The 26,538-nt window shown below is 42.2% G+C and overlaps 1 protein-coding gene across 2 annotated transcripts in view; it reads right to left on the bottom strand.

Annotated features, from left to right (window-relative positions):
* The window catches only part of LOC118391635 (AF4/FMR2 family member 1-like), a 72,703-nt gene that overhangs the window by 40,351 nt on the left and 5,814 nt on the right, over positions 1-26,538 (bottom strand). For both annotated transcript variants that reach the window (XM_052458567.1, XM_052458566.1), the window contains exons 2-3: positions 24,001-24,118; positions 16,759-17,568 (exon numbers count right to left, since the gene is read on the bottom strand). In XM_052458567.1, coding sequence (XP_052314527.1) covers positions 16,759-17,568; positions 24,001-24,118 — 928 coding nt within the window. The remainder of the gene's footprint in view (positions 1-16,758; positions 17,569-24,000; positions 24,119-26,538) is intronic.

Raw genomic sequence — 26,538 nt, 5'->3', positions numbered from 1 at the left:
TCAAAAGGTCAGAAACAGACTCCATGAGGGTGGTATGAGGGCCAGACGTCCACAGGTGGGGGTTGTGCTTACAGCCCAACACCGTGCAGGACGTTTGGCATTTGCCAGAGGACACAAAGATTGGCAAATCCGCCACTGGCGTCCTGTGCTCTTCACAGATGAAAGCAGGTTCACACTGAGCACATGTGACAGACGTGACAGAGTCTGGAGACGCCGTGGAGAATGTTCTGCTGCCTGCAACATCCTCCAGCATGACCGGTTTGGCGGTGGGTCAGTCATGGTGTGGGCTGGCATTTCTTTGTGCATTCCTCCATGTGCTCGCCAGAGGTAGCCTGACTGCCATTAAGTACCGAGATGAGATCCTCAGATCCCTTGTGAGACCATATGCTGGTGCGGTTGGCCCTGGGTTCCTCCTAATGCAAGACAATGCTACACCTCATGTGGCTGGAGTGTGTCAGCAGTTCCTGCAAGAGGAAGGCATTGATGCTATGGACTGGCCTGCCCGTTCCCCAGACCTGAATCCAAATGAGCACATCTGGGACATCATGTCTCACTCCATCCACCAACGCCACGTTGCACCACAGACTGTCCAGGAGTTGGCGGATGCTTTAGTCCAGGTCTGGGAGGAGATCCCTCAGGAGACCATCTGCCACCTCATCAGGAGCATGCCCAGGCGTTGTAGGGAGGTCATACAGGCACGTGGAGGCCACACACACTACTGAGCCTCATTTTGAGTTGGATCAGCCTGCAGTGTGGTTTTGAGTTTGACTCCAAATCCAGACCTCCATGGGTTGATAAATTTGATTTCCATTGATAATTTGTGTGATTTTGTTGTCAACACATTCAACTATGTAAAGAAAAAAGTATTTAATAAGAATATTTCATTCATTCAGATCGAGGATGTGTTATTTTAGTGTTCCCTTTATTATTTTGAGCAGTGTACATACGAAACGGTTCCGTATTTCACTGAAAGAATAAAACGTTTTGTTTTCGAAATGATAGTTTCCGGATTTGACCATATTACTATTAACCTAAGGCTCGTATATTTCTGTGTTTTATTATATTATAATTAAGTCTATGATTTGATAGAGCAGTCTGACTGTGGTCGGCAGCAGCAGGCTCGTAAGCATTCATTCAAACAGCATGCATTTGCCAGCAGCTCTTCACAATGCTTCAAGCATTGCGCCGTTTATGACTTCAAGCCTATCAACTCCCGAGATTATGCTGCCAATTAGAACACCTATTAGAACATCCAATAGGGTGGCAATTAGAACACCTATTAGAACATCCAATAGGGTGGCAATTAGAACACCTATTAGAACATCCAATAGGGTGGCAGTTAGAACACCTATTAGAACATCCAATAGGGTGGCAATTAGAACACCTATTAGAACATCCAATAGGGTGGCAATTAGAACACCTATTAGAACATCCAATAGGGTGGCAATTAGAACACCTATTAGAACATCCAATAGGGTGGCAATTAGAACACCTATTAGAACATCCAATAGGGTGGCAATTAGAACACCTATTAGAACATCCAATAGGGTGGCAATTAGAACACCTATTAGAACATCCAATAGGGTGGCAATTAGAACACCTATTAGAACATCCAATAGGGTGGCAATTAGAACACCTATTAGAACATCCAATAGGGTGGCAATTAGAACACCTATTAGAACATCCAATAGGGTGGCAATTAGAACACCTATTAGAACATCCAATAGGGTGGCAATTAGAACACCTATTAGAACATCCAATAGGGTGGCAATTAGAACACCTATTAGAACATCCAATAGGGTGGCAATTAGAACACCTATTAGAACATCCAATAGGGTGGCAATTAGAACACCTATTAGAACATCCAATAGGGTGGCAATTAGAACACCTATTAGAACATCCAATAGTCAAAAGGTATATATGAAATACAAATGGTATAGAGAGAAATTATCTATCATCTACCTCACTTGCTTTGGCAATGTTAACACATGTTTCCCATGCCAATAAAGCCCTTGAATTGAAATAGTATAATAACTACAACCTAAAACTTCTTACCTGGGAATATTGATGACTCATGTTAAAAGGAACCACCAGCATTTCATATGTTCTCATGTTCCGAGCAAGGAACTTAAACATTAGCTTTCTTACATGGCACATATCGCACTCTTTCATTCGGTATCGTTGTAATTGTCATTATTACAAATATATATTAAAATAATTTTAAAATAGTTTAAAAACCATAAAATCGCCCGACCTCTAATATCAATACATACACGCAAACTATCTAGGTCAAATAAGGGAGAGGCCGTGTGTCATGTGGTGTCGATGTATCCGTTAAAAAAAACAGGTTTTGGTGTTTATTTGAGCAATATGAGATGGAACAGAGTTGCATGCAATAAGGGCTCTATATAATACTGAATGTCTTCTTGAATTTGTTCTGGATTTGGGGACTGTGAAGAGACCCTTGGTGGCATATCTGGTGTGGTAAGTGTGCGTTTCAGAGCTGTGCTTTATCAACACGTTCTTATAAAAAGAAGAAGTGATGCAGACAGTCGCTACTCAATTCTTAGCCAGGAGAGACTGGCATGCATTGTATTTATAGTAGTATAGTATTTATAATCAGCTCTCTGATTACAAATGGGCCAGCTAAAGCTTAACTGTATTTTTTAACAGCACTTGACCACATGACTGGACAATAATCAAGATAAAACTAGAGACAACAGGACTTGCTTTGTGTAGTGTGTCAAAAAAGCAGAACATCACTACGGACTGACCTTTCCCTATCTTTACAACCACTGAATCTATATGGTTCTAACCATGACAGTTTACAAGCCAAGGTTACAAAAAGCAATTTAGTTTCCTCAACTTGTTCAACAGCCACACCATTCACTACCAGATTCAGCAGAGGTCTAGCGCTTAGGGAATGATTGTACCAAATACAACGCTTTAAGTTGTAAGAGATGTTCAGGACGAGCTTAATACTGCCCACCCATTCCAAAACTCTTCGTTATGGGCTTCGGTGACCTCATTAACTGTGGTTGCTAACATGTACAGTACCAGTCAAGTTTGGACACCTGTTCACTCAAGGGTTTTTATTTTTACTATTTTAGAATAATATTGAAGATATCAAAACGATGAAATAACACATGGAATCATGTAGTAATAATTTTTCATTTCTTAAGTAGCCACCCTTTGCCTTGACAGCTTTGCACTCTTGGCATTCTCTCAACCAGCTTCACGAGGAATGCTTTTTCAACAGTTTGAAGTAGTTCCCACATATGCTGAGCACTTGTTGGCTGCTTTTCACTCTGTGGTCCAACTCCCCCCAAACCATCTCAATTGGGTTGAGGTTGGGCGATTGTGGAGGCCAGGTCATCTGATGCAGCACTCATCACTCTCATTCTTGGTCAAATAGCCCTTACACAGCCTGGAGGTGTGCTGGGTCATTGACCTTTTCAAAAACAAATGATAGTGGGACTAAGCGCAAAGCAGATGGGATGTCGCTGCAGAACGCTGTGGTAGCGTGTGCCTTGAATTCTAAATAAATCAGTGTCACGAGCAAAGCACCATCACCTCCATGCTTCACGGTGGGAACCACACACGTGGAGATAATCCGTTCACCTACTCTGCGTCTCACAAAGACAAAGCTCAGATTTCCACCGGTCTAATGTTCATTGCTCGTGTTTCTTGACCCCGGCAAGTCTCTACTTATTGGCATCCTTTAGTTGTGGTTCCTTTGCAACAATTTTACCATGAAGGCCTGATTCACGCAGTCTCCTCTGAACAGTTGATGTTGAGATGTGTCTGTTACTTGAACTTATTTATTTGGGTTGCAATCTGAGGTGCAACTAACGCTAATGAACTCTGGGTCTTCCTTTCCTGTGGCAGTCCTCATGCGAGCCAGTTTCATCATGGCGCTTGATTGTTCAAGTGAAGTTGCAAAAACCAACTTTAAAAGTTCTTGAAATTTTCCAGATTGACTTATTTTAATGTCTTAAAGACTGTCGTTTCCCTTTGCTTATTTGAGCTGTTCTTGCCATAATATGGACATGGTATTTTACCAAATAGGGCCATCTTCTGTATACCACCCCTACCTCATCACAACACAACTGATTGGCATTAAGAAATTCCACAAATTCACTTTTAAACAAGGCACACCTGTTAATTGAAATGCATTCCAGGTGACTACCTCATGAAACTGGTTGAGAAAATGCCAAGAGTGTGCAAAGCTGTCAAGGCAAAGGGTGGCTACTTTGAAGAATCTCAAATACATACACAAAAGGCTTTAATACCAGTGGCGTGTCATCGGTAAATATATTTTATAAACCAGGAGGGCCTACATGTTTGATATTCCATTAAAGAAAACCTTCTGAGTTCTATTAGATACATAGCTCTGAATCCATGATATAGCAAAGGTTGAAAAGCCATAAAACAAGTTCTCAACAGGTTATGGTCAATAATTTCAAAGGCTGCACTGAAATCTAACAGTACAGCTCCCACAATCTTCTTATCGTCAGTCATGTGTATCAGTGCAGTCAGAACATGTTGATTGCCTTTTTCTACAAGCATGCTAAAAGTCTGTTCATTTGTTTACTGAGCAATAGCATTGTATTTGGTCCCAAAAAAATCCCAACTGTTTGCTAAGAGCTGGAAGCAAGCTTATGGCTCTGCTGTTAGAGCACGTAAAGGCCGCTTTACCACTCACGGGTAGCGGAATGACTTTGGCTTCCCTCCAGGCCTGAGGACAAAGACTTCCCTCTTTCCTCTATTGAAGACATGACAGACAGGAGTGGCTATAGAGTCAGCTACCATCCTCAGTAGCTTTTCATCTAATATCCTGACTACACTGCACGTTAAAAAATGAATTTAGAAAATTTAGAAATCTATATTATTCAATTATTGCGCGCGCCAACGAGCGTCTGCGTTGCCAAGGGATAAAATAGAAGTCAGTTCTATTTGTGACGCAGATCGTGCTGCAAGTCCTGCCTCTATCTCCTCATTGGTTTATAGAAGCAGGTACCCACGTTCCATCTCCTCATTGCTTATACCCACATGGTGATTGAAAGACGAACTGTGTTGCTGGCCGTAGTGGTAATACTATGAAAGTTTAGATGCCTATCACCATATAAGTTCAAAGATGAAAAAGCCTGGAAGGTGGAGAGATGACTAGAAATTATTCGGTTGACCGTTTTGTGTGTGGATTAATTGTCGGAGTAGAGGACCTTGTGCATTTCAGGTAAAATAACTCAATGTTTATATCCAAGGACAAATTAGCTAGAAAATGCAAGCTAGCTATATTGCCATACATGTTTAATGCTTTTCGACCTGTTCCCAAATGAATGTAATTGGTTCAGTTTGTTTAGATATTTTAACCTGCGTGTCGTGATCGCGTTTGGTGTGGGGGGACAAAATAAATTGATGCACGATGGCGCACGCGCGCAGCCGGTTTGGCTTCCGTGTGAGTTGTCAATGCCAGGAGTTCAGTATTGGGAAATAATTTTCCACCTGTCCCACACTAACTTTACAAAATTATAACTTAGTGCTTTTCTTTCATTATTCGTTTTTTTATGCCTGAATACGATGGCTCGCTCTTCGTTGTTGGCATTAACTGCTTAAGTTCGCCCACTTTGCCAATGAGGTAATCATTAAAATAATAGCCAACATTACATAGTTTTGTGATGAATAAGCCATCTGATTCAATGGAGTTCAATTCGTCTTTCTACCCATAACGTAATTTAAAGTATGCCAAAGTTATTTCCCATATCATTGATATTGGCTTCATAACAGTTTCTTATTTTTGTTAAGTGGACGGCAGGGTAGCCTAGTGGTTAGAGCGTTGGACTAGTAACCGGAAGGTTGCAAGTTCAAACCCCGAGCTGACAAGGCCAGACTTAGCCAGTCCCCCCCCCCTCTCCAACATCTTTCAACCATACCATTTTTCAATTCCTCATCAATCCATGGAGCCAGTTTTAAAAGTTAGTTTAACAGTTGCATGTTTATCAATAATTGGAAGAAGCCATTTCATAAATTAATTAAAGGCGCAGCGTCTGGATGTTCCTTATTAAAATCACATCAGACCAACACATTTTTTTTTACATCATTCACATAGTGTTAGATCATAGAAAAGTTTTTGCTGTGACTATTTTAGGCCCAGCTTTAGGAACTTTGGTTGTCCTAGATATAGTCACTATATTGTCATCATTACATCCAATGTGTGTGTATACAGCTTTAGAAGAGAGTTCTTACAGTATTAGTAAAAATGTGATCAATGCATGTGGACGATCTTGTTCCTGTAGTGTTTGTAAACACCCTGGTAGGTTGATTAATAACCTGACACTGGTTAGTGAAGATTCCTCTTGAGCAGACAGCTTGATGAAAGACAGCCAATATTCAGGTCCAAAAGAAAGTACACCTCGTGTTTATACCATCGGGCATTTCACACACATTATTTAGATACTGACTGTTGGCACTTGGTGGCCTATAGCAACAACCCCAAAATAATAGGCTTTAGATGAGGCAGGTGAAAACCACAACACTTCAATAACACTTGACATGAGATTTTCTCTAAGCGTTACTGGGATATGGCTCTGAATATATATAGCAACACCTCCCCCATAAGCATTCCTGTTACTACTGCTGTATCAAATTAATGATCTAAGTGAGTCTCAGAAACGACTAATATATGTATGCTATCAGATGTTAGCAAGTTATTGATTTCATGAACCTTATTTCTAAGGTTACATATTAATATGGGCTATTTTCAGCCCTTTCTTGGGTAGCTTCTCCAAGATAGACGTAATATGGAAAAGAGCAAACAAAGCTAAATATACATTTAGTCCATTAATCATTTGGTGTGTGTGTGCTGCAGCGTTGAAGCTACATTACCCATAGGCTTGGCTCTCTCATTCCTTCCAGGCTCCTGGGAGGGAGGGTGGACAATGAGCCGGTCATATCAGATGTGAGCAATGTCCCCACACGCTCTGGCAGCTTTCATGGCTGGGATAGTTATTTTCTCTTCTGGCCCACAGCTTCAGGGTAATCCTCGTTGCAGAAGATGTACACTCCTTTCAAGTTCTTGGCTCTTTCCAGAACCGCTACCTTGTCCTTGAACCTCAGGAACTTGGCGACTATCGGCCTGTCACCTGAGCCGGTGGTGGGTTTTCCAGTCCTATGGGCACACTACAACTCAGATCTTCCTGTGATATATCTTCAGTTTCTCCGAGACAATTTCCCTCACTTTGTCCAGACTCCGTCCAATCTGGCGTAAGCTAACCATTTAGCTTTCTAGCTAACTAGCTAGTAAATTAGGTATACTAATCTATAAATTAGGGCCTAATAAAAAAAGGTATTTAAATGGACCAATTTCCTTTTATGAATTGTAACTCAGTAAAATCATTGAAGTTTGTTCTTCAGTATAGATAATGTATGGAAAAACTGTCTACAATGTACATATGAAGTGGGTAAAACAGTATGTAAACATTATTCAAGTGACCAGTGTTCAATGACTATGTATATAGGGCAGCAGTCTCTGAAGGGACAGTGTCTAAGGTTCTGGGCAGGGTACCAAGGCCGGCTAATGATGACTAACAGCCTGATGGCCTGGAGATAAACAGCTTCTTTCAGTCTCTCGTTCCCAGATTTGATGCACCTGTACTGACTCTGCCTTCTAGATGGTAGCAGGGTGAACAGGCCATGGCTCAGGTGGCTGAGGTCCTTGATCTTCTTGGCCTTCTTGTGACACCGGGTGCTGTAGATCTCCTGGAGGGCAGGCAGTGTTGCAGGCGGTGCAGAATGCTCTCATTTGGTGCATCTGCAGAAGTTTGTGAGGGTCTTATGGGTCAAGCCAAATTTCATCAGCCTCTTGAAGGGGGGGCTAGTTGGCGCTAGTTGGCTGCATCTGAACCGAAATACCAGTATTTTTCCTTCATAGCTTATTCTCCATCTTGTTTTTAAATAGGGAGCAGAGAAAATGTCTGCGCTAGTATTTCCATGACTGATCAAAACTTGTTTTCTCATGTCTCCATCTTGTCCCTCTGCAGCAGACATATGGGTGAGCAATGTTTGGAACATCGAATTACAATATATAGAGTCGTAACACACATTGTATCAGCACCCAAGTATCATGATAATATGGTATCACGAGGTCCCTGGCAGTCCTACAGAGGGTGCCTCGAAATGTCAAATTAGTCTTATTTTTTAAAACTCCGTAGGCAAGATGAATCATATTTACTGCCAACAAGACACACCCTTCTTTCCAAACCCCATACTACTGTAGAGTAGGCCACCAGACTACTGCTCAACCACATTCCACACACACACACACACGACTAACCAACGCTGGGGATCTAGGATGGGGTACAATGGCATGGACTGTTTCCAAACAGGAACCAGGTCTGGATCACAACAAACAATCACCATAGCAACACCACCTCACTGCATTCAATATGTGTACCAGACAGGCAGTATAGTCTAGCTACTTTGAGTATTGCAGTTCTAGGTGAGGAGACTTAGGCTGTGTTTACATAGGCAGCCCAATTATAGACAAAAGATCTGATTGGTTAAAAGACCAAATAGTAGAAAAACATCAGAAATATACAACTGTGTGATAAAAATCTAGGAATCTGTTTGGCCTACCTTGAGTTTGGCCAGTGGCTACAGAGAAGCCTCCTCAACAACCATGTATTACTACTGACTGTGATTGTCTCACTGCGTGTTAACAAGCACCAGACTGCCGGGCACGATGACAGTGTGCGCGTGTGGGCGTTTTGCTGAAGTGCAAAGCCACACAAAACACACACCCATTTCTCAGAGCGCCTTTTACTTCAGCCTCGTCACTGACCCCAAAAGAAGACTTTCCTGACTGTCCCCACTACTAAGCATACGTCATTATGTCCAACATGTGTGCTACAGATCCAACGCATTACTATGTTTAGTCTCGGCTTCACTTCTGTTTATCAGTACTTTATTTAAAACATTTGCTGAGCGTATTGAAGACTGTTCACAACGCAACCATTTCTTTAGTTCTAGTTCATAGGTCTATGTGGAAACTTATTGAACCAAACAGTTTCTCTCCGTACCTTCAGCCCCACTCAAAATGTTCCCAGGTGTCTCAGAGTCTGAGTTGCCCAGGCAAACAACCAGAGAGAGAGAGATTATTGTGCTAAATTCCATTGTTAAATCGCAGAAGCATTACACTAGTGTATGACTGAGGCAAGGCTTAGACAGCAGAGTAGAGCACAATGCTTCAAGTAGCCGGAGAGGGAGAGAGCAGGCAGCTTCCAAGCTCGATAACCAATGGAACCCGGGACACACAAAAAAAACACACCTGTACATCACCCACTCTCCAGGACATTCACTATGGATTCAAATCAATGAAACATCAGGACTGCATGTGTTCAGTAGGACACAACATTGTGGAATGTTCAGATAGAAATATATAATCTAGAACAGATGTGCCTCTCTGACAATGACTAGGAGAGTTCTGACCCCGTCAGCTCTATTCGTGTTCAGTTTGTAGAGTGAGGGGTGAGTTGAAGGTTCGGGGTTATGAGTCACTACACAGCTATCCTCTGCTGGATTAGCGTCCGCAATGGATGGAAACGGCAGCCTGCCAAATCAGCACTGCTGGGTTAGCGTCCACGTGTACCAGGGCCAGGCAGGGGCCAGGGCAGGGCGAGAAAGGGGTCCCCAACAATGAGCAGAGCTGCTGCAGGTGCAGCTTGGGCTGTGGGTAGGGAGGGTGAGAGGGGGGGGATTGGCCACATTCCACATAAGAGAGACGGTTAATATATTTGGATTGTGGACAAGCCTTGGAATGGCTGGATTAATAAAACTAATGACGTGTGCCGCTCTGCTCTCAGGAGACGTCCTCACTGGGTGGAGAGAAAGTTGGAGAATAATCTTGGCTCAAAACAGTATCGTCAACAAGCTCAGCTCTTCCAGGGTTTATGCATAGAGAAGTCTTGGAAGGGCAACATAAAAAATAATAATAATCGTCAGGGAGAATCTAAAATTTTAAAAAAAATGTCATGGTATGATTGGTTTTGTTATAATGTTTGAGTCACTCAAAATAAGAATACGGCATAAAGCATAGCAACATTTGTAAAATAGCAGGAAACTAGGTTTAAAACAGTAAAGATTTCTCTCTGCCCCATGGCAAAATGTGTAAAATAGCAGGAAACTAGGTTTAAAACGGTAAAGATTTCTCTCTGCCCCATGTCAAAAAGTTTAAAACAGTAAAGATTTCTCTCTGCCCCATGTCAAAATGTGTAAAATAGCAGGAAACTAGGTTTAAAACAGTAAAGATTTCTCTCCGCCCCATGTCAAAATGTGTAAAATAGCAGGAAACTAGGTTTAAAACAGTAAAGATTTCTCTCCGCCCCATGGCAAAATGTGTAAAATAGCAGGAAACTAGGTTTAAAACAGTAAAGATTTCTCTCCGCCCCATGGCAAAATGTGTAAAATAGCAGGAAACTAGGTTTAAAACAGTAAAGATTTCTCTCTGCCCCATGGCAAAATGTGTAAAATAGCAGGAAACTAAGTTTAAAACAGTAAAGATTTCTCTCTGCCCCATGGCAAAATGTGTAAAATAGCAGGAAAATAGGTTTAAAACAGTAAAGATTTCTCTCCGCCACATGGCAAAATGTGAAGAACCACTTTAAAACAGTTAAATGTTCTCTGCTACCGAGGGGCAATAAAATATTAGATCGGAGATCACGCCATTGGTCACACCCTCGCCATGCCCACCACCTAAGCCCCATTTTGATCCAGAAAAAACCCTGTGAATTAATTCATTGCATAGTGAATTTGTTAGGCCTACAAAAACATACAGTACCCGATTAGTCAAGTTGACTCAAGCAGCGTTGTAACAATTCACAGAAACTTTTGAATCGGGGGTTGATTCATACAAGTGAAATCGGTCCAAATCTAGCCTGCATAGCTCCAAAAATGGATTCAAACGTTACAAAATCTATTGATTACATTATTCTTTCTACCCTCCAAAAATACATAATCTTTTGTGACAATTGATGAGTCTTCTTCGTTGAGTGACAACCCATGTCATTTCCTTGGTTACCGCCATCTATCCCCTGTTGAAAATTATGTTTTACTGGAATAAAAGCTATGGGAGGCAAGACATCTGGCTATACCTGCTGAACGGGGCTGATAATACATTTTATGTTGATTGTTTAATTTCACCATCAGCAATCGCTTTGGAAGTGTTTCTTTAAAATAAAAAATCAGTGTATATGTTAATTTTTAGAGATGAAATTATCAACTAACCCTGTATAACGAGGAATCTCTTTTGCGAGACGCACTGCATGGACGAATCGATTAGAGGATCACTCCATAAAAACTTCCAAACGCTCAAAACCATTCGATTGTGCTATATACAGTGCATTCGGAAAGTATTCAGACTCCGACTTCTCTACATTTTGTTAAAATGTATTAAGATAAAAATTCCCATAATGACAGAGAAAACAGTTTAGCAATTTTTGCAAATGTATTCTAAATAAAAACAGAAATACCTTATTTACATAAGTATTCAAACCATTTGCTATGAGACTATGCATCCCATTTCCATTGACCATCCTAGAGATGTTTCTACAACTTAATTAATTGGAGTCCACCTGTGGTAAATTCAATTGATTGGACATGATTTGGAAAGCCACACCTGTCTATATAATGTCCCACAGTTGACAGTGCATGTCAGAGCAAAAACCAAGTAATGAGATCGAAGGAATTGTCCGTAGAGCTCTGAGACAGTAATTGTGTCGAGGCACAGATCTGGGGAAGGGTACCAAAAAATGTCTGAAGCATTGAAGGTCCACACAGTGACCTCCATCATTCTTAAATGGAAGAAGTTTAGAACAACAAAAGAACTAGAGCTGGCCGCCTAGCCAAACTGAGCAATCGGGGGAGAAGAGCCTTGGTCAGTGAGGTGAACAAGAACCCGATGCTCACTTTGACAGAGCTCCATAGTTCCTCTGTGGAGATGGGAGAATCTTCCAGAAGGACAACCATCTCTGCAGCACTACACCAAGCAGGCCTTTATGGTAGATTGGCAGATGGAAGCCACATGATAGCCCGCTTGGAGTTTGACAAAAAGCACCTTAAGACTCTCATCTCAGACCATGAGAAACAAGATTCTCTGGTCTGATGAAACCAAGATTGAACTCTTTGGCCTGAATGCCAAGCGTCACATCTGGAGGAAACCTGGCACCATCCCTACGGTGAAGCATGGTGGTGGCAGCATCATGCTGTGGGGATGTTTTCAGCAGCAGGGACTGGGAGACTAGTCAGGATCGAGGGAAAGATGAATAGAGCAATGTACAAAGAGATCCTTGATGAAAACCTGCTCCAGAGCGCTCAGGACCTCAGACTGGGGTGAAGGTTCACCTTCTAAACAGGACAACGACCCTAAGTACACAGCCAAGACAACGCAGGAGTGGCTTCCGGACAAGTCTCTGAATGTCCTTGAGCGGTCAAGCAAGAGCTCAGACTTTAACCAGATCGACCATCTCTGGAGAGATCTGAACACTCCCCATCCAACCTGACAGAGCTTGAGAGGATCTGCAAAGAATGGGAGAAACTCTCCAAATACAGGTGTGCCAAGCTTTTAGCATTATACAGAAGACTCGAGGCTGTAATCGCTATCGCTGCCCCCCCCCAAAAGCTACATTGCCCCACCCCTTAATCTGACAGTGGTAGATGTCTAGTATCCTTATAGCGCAAATCAGGTTCCTACATAGTACACACCATAGACATTAATCACCTACACATATCCACCCAACCCAAACAGATCCAGCTCAGACTCCCAGCTCGAGCCCAATCAGCAGCAGATCCATTTAGAATGGAACATGAAGGTTTATGCAACAAATGTCAGTGCATCGAATCGTATCAAACTGATTTATTCTCTAATCAAAACGCATCGTTCCTGCGTTGTATTAGTGCCCATGTACAGAGCCTTCAGGAAGTATTCACACCCCTTGACTTTTTCCACATTTGGTTGTGTCTGAATTTAAAATTGACATTTTTGGTCACTGGCCCAAACACACACACACACACACACACACACAATATCCCCATAATATCAAAGTGGAATTATGTTGTGTTTTTTTGTATAAATACAACAAAAATGAAAAAGCTCAGTCAATAAGTATCCAACTAATTTGTTCAGGAGTAAAAATGTACTTAACTAGTCACATAATAAGTTGCATGGGCTCACTCTGTGTGCAGTAAGTGTTGAACATGATTTTTTAATGACCGCCTCATCTCTGTACCCCACACATACAATTATCTGTAAGGTCCCTCAGTCGAGCAGTTAATTTCAAACACAGATTCAACCACAAAGACCAGGGAGGGACTTCAATAACTCGCAAAAAACGGCACCTATTGGTAGATGGGTCATTTTTTTTAAACTAAAATAAAAACTTGCCAAATATCCCTTTGAGCATGGTAAAGTTACACTTTGGATGGTGTATCAATACACAGTCACTACAAAGATAATGGCGTCCTTCCAAACTCAGTCACCGGAGAGGAAGGATTTCAGCATGAGGCCAATGGTGTCTTTAAAACAGTTACTGGGTTTAAAGGCTGTTATAGGAGAAAACAGATCAACATAGTTTACTCCACAAGACTAACCTAATTCACAAAGAACAAAGCCTGTATAGATGTTTTTTTTATACAAATATTACAAAACATGCATCCTGTTTGCAACAAGGCACTAAAGTAATACTGCAAAGTATTTGGCATAGCAATTCATTTTTTTAATGTTTGGGGCAAATCCAATACAACACATTACTGAGTACCACTCTCTATATTTTCAAGTAGCGGCTGCATTATGTTATGGGTATGCTTGTAATTGTTAAGGACTGAAGCAGGTTTATCAAGATAATAAAAGGGAATTATCTGAGCTCAGCTCAGGAAAAATCCTAGAGGAAAAACCTTGGTCAGTCTGCTTTCCACCCGACACTGGGAGATTAATTAAACTTCCAGCAGGACAATAACCTAAAACTAGAGGTCGACCTACATGGCCGAATTCAAGTTTTGATAACAAATCGGTAAATTGGCATTTTTGGATGACGAATATGGCCGATTACATTGCATTCCATGAGGAAACTGCGTGGCAGGCTGACCACCTGTTACGCAAGTACAGCAAGGAGCCAATGTAAGTTGCTAGCTAGCAGTAAACTTATAAAAAACAATCGATCTTCACATAATCACTAGTTAAAAAGCTTGCCCTGCGTTGCATAATCAATGCAGTGCCTGTTAATTTATCATCAAATCACAGCCTATTTCGCCAAACGGGTGATGATTTAACAAAGGCGCATTTGAAAAAAGCACAATTGTTGCACGAATGTACCTAACCATAAACATCAATGCCCTTCTTAAAATCAATACACAGAAGTAAATATTTTTAAACCTGCATATTTAGTTAAAACAAATTCATGTTAGCAGGCAATATTAACTAGGGAAATTGTGTCACTTCTCTTGCGTTCATTGCACGTAGTTTGGGCAGCCTGGCTCGTTGCGAACTAATTTGCCAGAATTTGCCATAATTATAACACAGAAGTAAAAGCAATATTTAGACTTAGGGTTGCCACCCGTTCGATAAAATACAGAATGGTTCCGTAATTCACTGAAAGAATAAACGTTTTATTTTTGAAATGATAGTTTCCGGATTTTACCCTATTAATGAGCAACAGCTCGTATCTCTTTGTTTATTTTATTATATTATAATTAAGTCTATGATTTGATATTTGATAGAGCAGTCTGACTGAGCGGTGGTAGGCAGCAGCAGGCTCGTAAGCATTCATTCAAACTTTACTGCGTTTGCCAGCAGCTCTTAGCAATGCTTGATCTCAGCTCTGTTTGACTTCAAGCATATCAACTCCTAAGAAGTGCCTATTAGAACATCCAATAGTCAAAGATACACAAAATACAAATGGTATAGAGAGAGAAAGTCGACGCGTCATAATTCCTATAATAACTGCAACCAAATATTTCTTTACTGGGAATATTGAACCACCAGCTTTCATATGTTCTGAGCAAGGAACTGAAACGTCAGCTTTTTTACATGGCACATATTGCACTTTTACTTTCTTCAAAACATTGTTTGTGCATTATTTAAACCAAATTGAACATGTTTCACCATTTACTTGAAACTAAATAGTGTATTATATTAAGTAAAAATAAGTGGTCATTGTTCATTCAGTATTGTCATTATATAAATAATAAATAAATAAATAAAAATGGCCGATTAAATCGGTATCGACTTTTTTTGGTCCTCCAAGTCAGTATCGGTGTTGAAAAATCATAATTGGTTGACCTGTACCTAAAACAAGTACAAATCTACACTGGAGTTGCCGACCAAGAAGTAATGAATGTTACCGAATTGGCAGAGTTACAGTTGACTTAAATCTACTTTAAAAATCTATGGCAAGACTTGAAAATGGACTCACAGCTGTAAAATCGCTGCCGAAGGTCACTAACATACATTGACTCAAGGTGTGTGAATAATTACGTCAATTAGGTATTTAACTTTCAATCAAATGTGAAAACAGGTCTAAAAACATGTTGTTTTCACTTTGTCATTATGTGGGTCGTGTGTGAGGTTTTGAAGAAAAGAAAATGAAACAAAAAGTAGAATATGAACACCATCTTAAGGTACTGTATCTTACTCATTTAGCTCTGATCCAGAGACTCACAGGAGAAACTGCTCAAGGGCACAGAGACATGTTTTATTTTTTAACCTAGTTGGCTCAGGGACTCGAACCAGTGACCTTTTGGTTACTGGCCCAATGCTCTTAACCGCTAGGCCGACCCTGTATCAAGACAAGTGTGAAATCTTGAAAAAGGGAAAGACGCACATTGGTAACGATGAGAACACGATTATGCCAGCATTCACTTATTGAGACAAATGGTCACTGTCTGTCTCGGTGAGCATTCATTACTATTGGAGACTACAGGACACAGGTGTGGAATGCACTAAATTTAGGGGACAGATTATTTCTCTGTTGGTGTCCATCGTCTGTTCCTCCTACAGGTAAACAGGCAGGGTGAGGTCCCATCGCGAAGTCTGCATTCCCAAATGGCACCCTATTATAGTGCACTGCTTTTAAAAATCAGAGCCCTATGGGGGTCCCGCTCAAAAGTAGTACACTAGGTAGGGAACAAGGTGCCATTTGGGACACAAACAAAGTCTCATCAAAGAAAATTATGGAAATATTCCCACAGAGAGAGAATAGGACTAGACGAAAGCATGCAAATCTCTGACATTTCGTTCTGCATGATTTCCACTGAGCTGACCTAGCCTCACAGAGTGTGTGAATAAGCTACATTGACACTGGGCCTGAATGCATTCTCTCCCCAAAAAATTATCCGTCTGTAGTTTTAAGCTGATCAAACTTTGGAAGAGCTACTTTCCAGAGCAAGTCGAGGCATCCAAAAGTTCAATATTAACCAACTAAGAAACAGGCCCATCTGATACATGTTCCATTTTTAGGATATGTTCAAGGTTTGTTAGTTTGATGTTACGTAATGTTTAACTTTTCTTTGCTGACCAACTATTTCTTCCATCTAAAGTCCACCGTCCAGTTCTAATCTAAAGTCCAGTTTAAACCCAATCTCCCAGGCTTGTGTGTTCATTATGCGTCTGGTATTAACTGATATTTCTCACACAGCAGGCTATATAGGCTAGCCAAAAGAAGGAACACACACACACACACACGGTTAAAAACAGAACATGGTTCTGCTTACCTCTATAGACTGTGATGGTATCTTCAGTTTGGAAAGGCTGGGCTTGGTGCTTTTCAAGTCTGGTAAGGGTTCATGATAAGACTGCCCATGGAAGTCTTCTGGAGAGGGCTTGAGGTCCGGAGACTCGCTGGTCACCTGGTCTTGGCCGTCCATGGGCCGGACATAGGCTGTTGGCTTCTGGGGCATAACCAGGTTGGGTTTGGAGGCCAGTGGTGGAGGGAAGGTCTGAGAGGGTAGGGTTGCCCCATCGATGGCCGGAGGCGGGATGTCTCTCTGGGGGTCATCCAGGGGGGACACCATGGGGAAGTGTGAGTCGGGGTGTAGGGGAGAGGCCGGGTGCCTCTCAGGGTGCAGGGGGGAGTCCTGGTGTTCAGAGTCGCTGGGGTCACTGGAATGTAGGGGGGATAGGGGATCGGCTGGGGGGGACAGGGCGGAGAGGACTGGAGGAAGACTGGCACACTCCCTCAGGTCTGGCCAGAGCTCAGTCTTTCTCTGGTGTGGGTCTGGGCAGGCCTGGCCCTGGCTGAGACTCAGGGAGGACTGGGTGTAGGAGGAGGAAGGACCGTGGTTCTGGCCAGAGTGGCTACCACCACTCTGGCTCTGGCTTGCCCCGTACTGAGGAGGGTTCTGGAATGGAGGCTTCGCTCGGTCTCGGCTGCGAGATGGCCGCCCATATTTTGTGGTGACATGAGATTGAGGCTCCTTAGAGAAGCTGCTGTCCAAACACTGGTGAGTGTTGGGATTGTTCACATCCTCATAACTACCCAGCATCCTCTGGATACGGCTGGACAGCTCATCTCCTTTGTTCGTCTGAAACAGAAAAGAAAAAGGTTACTCAGGTACATCAGTGTTGTTAAGAAGATGGGTTCTTATCAGCGCTACAGTAGTTGTTAGCCTTGAAAATGAATAAGAACAATAGAGTCTGAGACTGAGGAGTACAATAACATCTTGCTACACGCTCTTCGTTGTTGCGGAAGTTGACCTGATACTGCTAAAATGTTTACTTTGTATCGCTGAGTCTACCTTTAAAAACCATGGTTTAACTAGATAGAAATCAGCTACACTGTTCTTTCTAGATAAAAATCAGCTAAACTGTGTCCTTTCTAGATAAAACCATGGTTTAACTATCAAAATATTACTGTTGCCCTTCGTCTCTGTATGTAGCTGACTTTTTGGCAACCAATCAATATGACCTTTAAAAAGCAGGAGAGTAGACAAGATGAAGTTCTCTGTTACATTAGCTAGCTAACCCCAAGGGCTGTATGGGCTCACTGAGTCACTCCAAAACATCCTCTTCAGAAAAAGGGCAACGTTGGGCTGTGGTTCAGGAGATAGATGGGGGGGGATAAATCTGGATGCAACCTTTAGCCTTCACCAACACACTCAGTCATGGATTTTAAGAACGTATAGGATTGGTAAGCATTGGCTTGAAGGGAGTTTCCACTATTGTGGAATGCATGGCGGGGAGTGTGTGCCAGAGTACGCGCCAGGAGAAGGGCGGAGAACAAGGTTGCCAAAGTCCCTACAGTAGAAGACACAGAAACTGAAGAGGAAGCGAGACAACTCGCTGGCTCCTTATTTCTGGTTCATATACAGTCAATGAACTAAGTAGACCAGGCCAAGCTGCTGTCGCATTGGTGCCTATGGGAGAGCCACCCCTTAAGCAGACGGGTCAAAATGGTAAAACGGCCTGAGTAAAACATCTTCCATTTATCCAGCAAATTTGGTGCAGCATCACCTCGTGAAGACAAAGAATCCACCTATGCTTTGCTTCACCATCAATTCACATGGCCTGGGCGAGTACAATGCCTGTCCCTAACAGACTCCTACCTCACTTCTCTCTGGTCAATATGAGACGCTATGCATTGTGAATAAACCAGCAGTACCTAACCCTAAGCCCTGGGATGTTAGTGACAGCTAATTCACATCCTACAACATTGTTCACCTTGAGAGGCTGGCCTTGTTCACAGACCCGACTGACGCCAACACAACATAAGGATTTGCCAGAATGAACCAAATGCATCACAACAGGCAGCCGACCAAGGAAACAGAGCCTCCCATTCATCCACTGAACAAACAAAGCAATCAGCTTAGCCATGGTAAAGAGATATACTTTACAGCTGCCAGCACCAATTTTTCACAATTATTTCAAATGTTCATGTTTTTTTGTTTTAAGGATTGCTTAGAAACATCTCAAGCTCATCTTGGCCCACTTCCCTGGCCACACAGACAATGCATCGCTTCCCCGTGTTCCCAATAATGTTTGTACCATGTTTTGTGCTGCTATCATGTTGTGCTGCTGCCATGTTGTCATCGTAATGTGTTGCTATCATACTTTGTTGTCATAGGTCTCCATGTAGTGTTGTGGTGTCTTTGTCGTGATGCGTTTTGTCCTATATTTTTAATCCCAGCCCCCATCCCCACAGGCGGTAGGCTGTAATTGTAAATAAGAACGTTAACCGAGATATATATATATATATATATTATTTTTTTTTAAATTCATACAGCCTCTCACTGACCCACTGGGCACCAAGGCCAACCAGCACACAGACACGGAATTAAGAGAGTCTCACCAAATTGCATTATTTTAAGCCACACCCTCTTATTTTCTAGGGAGCCTAAATAGCTAACTGTGTTCCTTTAAAATCAGGGGTGGGCAACTTTGATTGTAACTCATAAGGAAGTGCAGTGGCTCGAGGGTCTAAGTAGCCACATCCATAACAACAAAAGCCCTAGCATTTTGGGGGCCCGAAATTGTGTTTGCGGGGCACCCGCCCGCCCCCCCCGCAAGCAACATTTTTTAGCAGCCCTACTTGACTGCAGAGATACATTTATAGTTATTCTCTGCAATTCTACACATTTTGCCATTGGGCGGAGAGAAGATTTAGTCATTTTAATAACTCATTTCATGGTCGGTAATTTGACCAAGATTAATACAAGTTCAGATATTTTAACCGTTAGACTAAATAGCTTTTGTCAAATTGACATAAAAATGTATTTTTGATAACCCAAACCATTTTCCTAACCTTAACCTAATTATCCTGACCTGCCATGTCAATTCTCCCAACCTGCTGCACAAGTTATATTAACCTGCTATGAAAAGTCCATTTAGACAAGAGCTGTATCCAGTCTAGACAAAACCACCCCTGCTTTAAATAACAAGCGGCTGCTGGAGCTGACAGGCTCTGATGGGGGACAGGAATAACTGGTTGGCCCTCCGGTTTAGAGTACTCCTCAGGGGTTCCCACTCCCTCCTGAGTAGTGACAAGGTAGGGGGCTCCAAGAGGCCTCATTAACCGAACAGCTCCATAATCTACAGAAGACGTGGCTGGCTGGGGATTGCATCGATTTCCAGAGGACATGGCTGGCTGGGGGTTCCCATCTGTCTCCAATCACATGCTGGGATTTACATGCTCACTAGGGGACTTGCAGTCCTCACCCAATCACAGGCTGGGATTTCCATCCACATGCTGCGGGGACTTACCACAAGAGCATTAGTAAGGTCGGGCACTGATGTTGAGCGATTAGGTCTGGCTGGCAGTCGGCGTTCCAATTCATCACGAAGGTGTTCGATGGGGTTGAGGTCAGGGCTCTGTGCAGGCCAGTTAAGTTCTTCCACATCGATCTCGACAAACCATTTCTGTATGGACCTCGCTTTATTCAGAGGGGCATTGGCAATGCCGAAACAGGAAAGGGCCTTCCCCAAAACAGTTGCCACAAAGTTGGACGCACAGAATCATCTAGAATGTCATTGTATGCTGTAGCATTAAGATTTACCGTCACTGGAACTAAGGGTCCAAACCCGAACAATGTAATAAAGCCCCAGACCATTATTCCTCCTCCACAAAACTTTAGTTGGCACAATGCATTGTGGCAGGTAGTGTTCTCCTGGCATCCGCCAAACCCAGAATCATCTGTCGGAATGCCAGATGGTGAAGCTTGATTCATCACCCCAGAGAACAGTTTCCACTGCGCCAGAGTCCAATGGCGGCAAACTTTACAACCCTTCCAGCCCGCGCTTGGTGATCTTAGTCTTGTGGGCTGTCGCTCGGCCATGGAACCCATTTCATGAAGCTCCCGACGAACAGTTCTTGTGCCGATGTTGCTTCCAGAGGCAGTTTGGAACTTGGCAGCGAGTGATGTCAGCCGAATCCGCTAATTTGAAAGGGTATCAATATACTTTTGTATATACAGTGCATTCGTATCTATATATTTTTGTATATACAGTGCATTCGTAAAGTTCAGACCCCTTGACTTCCCACATTTTGTTACGTTACAGCCTTAATCTAAAATGTATTAATTAGTCCCCCCTCCCCTCAATCTACACACAATACCCAATAATGACAAAGCATAAACAGGTTTAGAAATTTGCAAATGTATTAAAAATAAAAAGTGAAATATTATATTTACTTAAGTATTTAGACCCTTTTCTCAGTACGTTGAAGCACCATTAGCAGCGAATACAGCCTAGAGTCTTCTTGGGTACGACACTACAAGCTTGGCACGCCTGTATTTGGGGAGTTTCTCCCATTCTTCTCTGTAGATCCTCTCAAGCTCTGTCAAGTTGGATGGGGAGCGTAGCTGCACAGGTCGCCTCAGAGATATTAGATCGAGTTCAAGTCAGGGCTCTGGCTGGGAGACTCAAGGACATTCAGAGACTTGTCCCAAAGCAACTCCTGCGTTGTCTAGGCTGTGCGCTTAAGGTCGTTGTCTCATTGGAAGTGGACCTTCGCCCCAGTCTAAGGTCCGGAGCAGGTTATCATTAAGGAGCTCTGTTCATCTTTCCCTCGATCCTGACTAGTCTCCCAGTCTCTGAAAAAATATAACCATAGCATGATGCTGCCACCACCACGCTTCACCGTAGGGATGGTGCCAGCTTTCCTCCAAATATGATGCTTGGCATTCAGACCAAAGAGTTGGTTTTATCAGACCAGAGAATATTATTTCTCATGGTCTGAATGTCCTTTAGGTGACTTTCAGCAAACTCCAAGTGGGCTGTCATGTGTATTTTACTGAGGAGTGGATTCCATCTGGCCACTCTACCATAACGGCCTGATTGGTGGAGTGCTGCAGAGATGGCAGAACCTTGCAGAAAGATGACCATCTCTGCAGAAAGATTGGTCACTCTGACAGAGCTCCATGTGGTTCATGGTCACCTCCCTGATTAAGGCCCTTCTCCCCCGATTTCTCAGTTTGGTCTGGTGGCCAGCTCTCTCTGGGAGAGTCTTGGTGGTTCTAAAACATATTTTATTTAAGAATGATGGAGGCCACTGTGTTCTTGGGGACCTTCAATGCTGCAGAAAGTTTTGGGTACCTTTCCCCAGATCTGTGCCTCGACACAATTCCTTCGATCTCATGGCTTGATTTTTGCTCTGACATGCACTGTCAAACTGTGGGACCTTATATCGACAGGTGTGTGCCTTTCCAAATCATGTCCAGTCAATTTTAAAATTTACCAAAAAGGTGGACTCCAATCACGTAGTAGAAACATCAAGCATAGCCAATGGAAACAGGACGCACCTGAATCAATTTCGAGTCTCACAGCAAAGGGTCTGAATACGTACATAAATACGGTATCAGTTTTTTGTGTGCAGAAGTTTATAAAATCCTGGTTTCGCTTTACCATTATGGGGTATTGTGTGTAGATTGAAGAAAAACATGAATTTAAATCAATAAATTCAAAAAGCTGTAATGTAACCAAATCTGTAAAAAGTCAAGGAGTCTGAATACTTTCCAAATGCATGTATATAGTATGCACACACAGTCCACCCTGGTCCTGGCCCCTACTCATTTCAGACCTCCCTAAGAATGACTCAAAGCCAGGCCTATTCCCTACATCAGGGATGGGCATCTCCAGTCCTCGGGGGTCGGAGTGGTGTCACACACTGTCCACATCCCTAGTCAACACAGCTGATTAAACTAATTGCATTCTAAACTGAAGATCATGATTGGAGTCAGGTGTGTTAGCTGTGGCAAAAGTGTGATACCAATCAGGCCCCAGAGACTGGAGTTGCCCATCCCTGCACTAGGCTGAGCCAATTACATGAGAACGTAAAATTAAAAATAAAAAAAAACACCCTTGAGCCTGGAGCTAGCCTTCACTACAGCTGCATCAATGAGAGCATCTTGACAGGCTGCATCACCGCTTGGTTTGGCAACTGCTCAGCATCAAACCACAAGGCGCTACAGAGGTCAGTGCGCATAGCCCAGTACATCACTGGGGCCAAGCTCCCTGCCACTGAGGACCTGGATACCAAGTGGTGTCTGTTCAGGGTCCTGTTGGGTCCAGACTTGACGCATCGGTATCGCTTGCCATGCGGTAGCAGAGAGAACAGTCTGTCTATGACGTGGGTGGCTGGAGTGTTTGACAATTGGCTGGAGTGATTGACAATTTGCCCTACAAATTGTCAAACACTCCAGCCACCCACGTCATAGACAGACTGTTCTCTCTGCTACCGCATGGCAAGCGATACCGATGCGTCAACCCAACAGGACCCTGAACAGAGTCTACCCGTAAGGCAAAAGATTTATAAATAGTTAAGCAAATAGCTACCTGGACAATCAGCATTGACCCTTCTGTCACTAACTCTTTATTATCTATGCTGTTGCCTAGTCACTTCAGCCCTACCTATACGTACATATCTACGTCAATGACCTCATACCCCTGCACATCGACTCTGTACTGGTACCACGTTACTCATTGTGTATTTATTCCTTGTGTTTTCTCTACGCATTGTTGGGAAGGGCCCGTAATGATGCATTTCACTATTAGTCTACACCTGTTGTTTAGGAAGCATATGACAAACCCAATTTTATTTGACTTCAGTAGTAACTAGACCTAGGCCACAGAGGGGGTCACGGTATGAACGCAGGTCATCACGTCCAGAGCAACGCCTAACTACATCAACGAGATGTTCTGAGGAGTTTCTAATAAAAAAGGTTGGAGTCGAGTTCACAACAGCTCATCTCTTAAGAGCGACACACTGCCACGTGGGCTGTGTTACAAAACAAACTGTTACACTATCAAACGTGCAAACGCATTGGTCATGAAGTCATCAAGCAAAACACTTCCTCTGGCCTCTAATTATCTTATTTCAAATAGAATGGAATAATTAATAGCGTCATATAAAATAACCTGTATTTTGGGAATACGTCGGAATGTTTGTAGTTGTTAGTATGTCCTCCTGCAGTCCTAATAAGGGCCTAGAGGAGAAGAAAAGAAAGAACAGGAAGTAGTCTGACCTTATAGGGTTCCCCGAACAGGGGAACGGTCTCCTGGTAGAACTCCTTTTCCTGGAAGGTTCCCTGATTCCGTCGCTCCCGCTCTTGGATGCGAAGGAGGTTCCTCTCCTCATTGTAGCTGAGTGTGTGTGTGGGGGGAAAAAATAAATAAAAAAAATCAGACAGGTTTAGAGTGGACACTTTGAACAGTACACATTTCTCAAGTCTGTATACGCATAACTCAGACTTCAGGGTAAATTCAATTATGTACAGATATCAAAAATGGATGCCGTGGGCGAAAAATCGAAATACTTGGGTAGATCTCAGGTTATGATTTGGGCTTTATAGGAGAGCAAGTTGGATTGATATTATACAAAGTACACCATTACCAGAATCATTTTGAGAGTCCAAAATGGTGTAATTGGGGAGGGGGTTCCATCATACAGTGAGTGCCTTCAGTTCACACCCCTTAACGTTTTCCACAGTGTTGGGTTACAGCCTGAATTTTAAAAGTGATTCAATTGAGAAAATACATTTTACTGGTATACACTCACAATACCCCATTGTGTCATGAAAATATATTGAATTAATAAGACCCCTTTGTTTTATGGCAAGCCTAAATAAGTTCAGGACCCCAAAAAATGTGCTAAACCCATAAGTTGCATGGACTCACTGTGAGCAATAACTGTTTAACATGAGGTAGTCATTCAAAAATCATCCCTGTACCCCACACATACTTGTAATTGTAAGGTCCCTCAGTCGAACAGTGAATTTCAGACACAGAGTCAACCACAAAGACCAGGGAGGGTTTCCAATGCCTCACAAAGGGCACCTATTGGTAGATGGTTTAAAAATATATATATATACTTTTTATTTTTTAAAGCTGATATTAAAATATCCCTTTGAGCATGGTGAAGTTATTAATTACGCTTTGGGTGGTGTATTGATACACCCAGTCACTACAAAGATACAGGCGTCCTTCCTAACTTAGTTGCCGGAAAGGAAGGAAACTGCTCAGGTATTTCACAATGAGACCAATGGTGACTTTAAAACAGTTGGAGTTTAATGGCTGTGAAAGGAGAATACAATATTGATCCATCAGTTGTTACTCCAAAAATACTAACCTAGTGAAAAGGAAGTCTGTACAGAATAAAAATATTCCAAAACATGCATCCCGTTTGCAACAAGACACAAAAGTAACACTTCAAAATATTTGGCAAAGAAATTGACTTCTGGTCCTGAATACAAAGCATTCTGTTCATATTTTCAAGCATGCCGGTGGCCGCATCATGTTATGGATATGGGAATTATTTTAGGATAAAAAAGAAACAGAATAGAGCAGAGTACAGGCAAAATCCTAGAGTAAAACTTGGTTCAGTCTGCTTTCCAACAGACACTGGGAGACAAATTCACCTTTCAGCAGGATAATTAAGTAAAACAAGGCCAAATTAACACGAGTTGCTTACCAAGAAGACAGTGAAGGTCTTTCAGTTAATCTACTTTAAAATATATGCAAAGACCTGAAATGGTTTAAAATGGTCCTTCTGTAGCTCAGTTGGTAGAGCATGGCGCTTGTAACGCCAGGGTAGTGGGTTCGATCCCCGGGACCACCCATACGTAGAATGTATGCACACATGACTGTAAGTCGCTTTGGATAAAAGCGTCTGCTAAATGGCATATATTATATATTATTATTATATATTAACCAATTTGGCAGAGCTTGAATAATTTTTTTAATAAATTTTTAAAAAGTGCCAAATGTTGCACCATCCAGGTATGGAACTCTTAGGGACTTACCCAGAAAGTCTCATAGTTGTAAACAATGCCAAAAGTGCATTAAAAGTATTGACTCAGGGGTGTGAAAACACCTGTATTTTATTTTCAATAAATAGGCAAAAATGTCTAAAAACATCTTTTCAATGTCATTATGGTGTATGATGTGTAGATGTGAAGAGAAAATATATTTGCTCAATTTTGAATTCAGGCTGTAACAACAAATGTGAATTAAGTCAAGGGGTATGAACACTTTCTGAAGGCACTGTATCTGGAGACAGGTGTAATTATAGACAGAGACACAGCCCTATGGGGTTGACATCATCTGTTTCAAACACTCCCTCTAGAATGGCACACTGCCAAAATACATGTCAAATGGACAACGACTTACTTTACTGGATTTTTTTATTTATTTTTTAAATCAGCTCTGTTGAAGTAAGAAGGGTGTGGATAACTTGATCTGGGTGGAGAACTTGGATGTAGCTTCAATTGTTATTTGGAAATCTGGCAACAAAATAGACTGCCCTCAAATAGCTTGGCTATCGTCCTGCTCTGCCTTGCATCGTGTAATTTTATAGGAGGTTCCTAGAACACGCTCACAATCCAGTGGTGTAAAGTACTTCAGTAAAAATACTTTAAAGTACTACTTAAGCAGTTTGAGTATGTGTACTTTTACTATTTATATTTGACAACTTTTACTAAACTATATTCCTAAAGACAATAATGTACTTTTTACTCCATACATTTTCCCTGGCACCTAAAAGTACTCATTACATAAAAAAATTT

Source organism: Oncorhynchus keta, chromosome 12 (assembly GCF_023373465.1).
Source record: "Oncorhynchus keta strain PuntledgeMale-10-30-2019 chromosome 12, Oket_V2, whole genome shotgun sequence".
Taxonomy (NCBI): domain Eukaryota; kingdom Metazoa; phylum Chordata; class Actinopteri; order Salmoniformes; family Salmonidae; genus Oncorhynchus; species Oncorhynchus keta.
The sequence above is the reverse complement of the archived record's forward strand: the minus strand, read 5'-3'. Positions and strand labels throughout refer to the sequence as shown.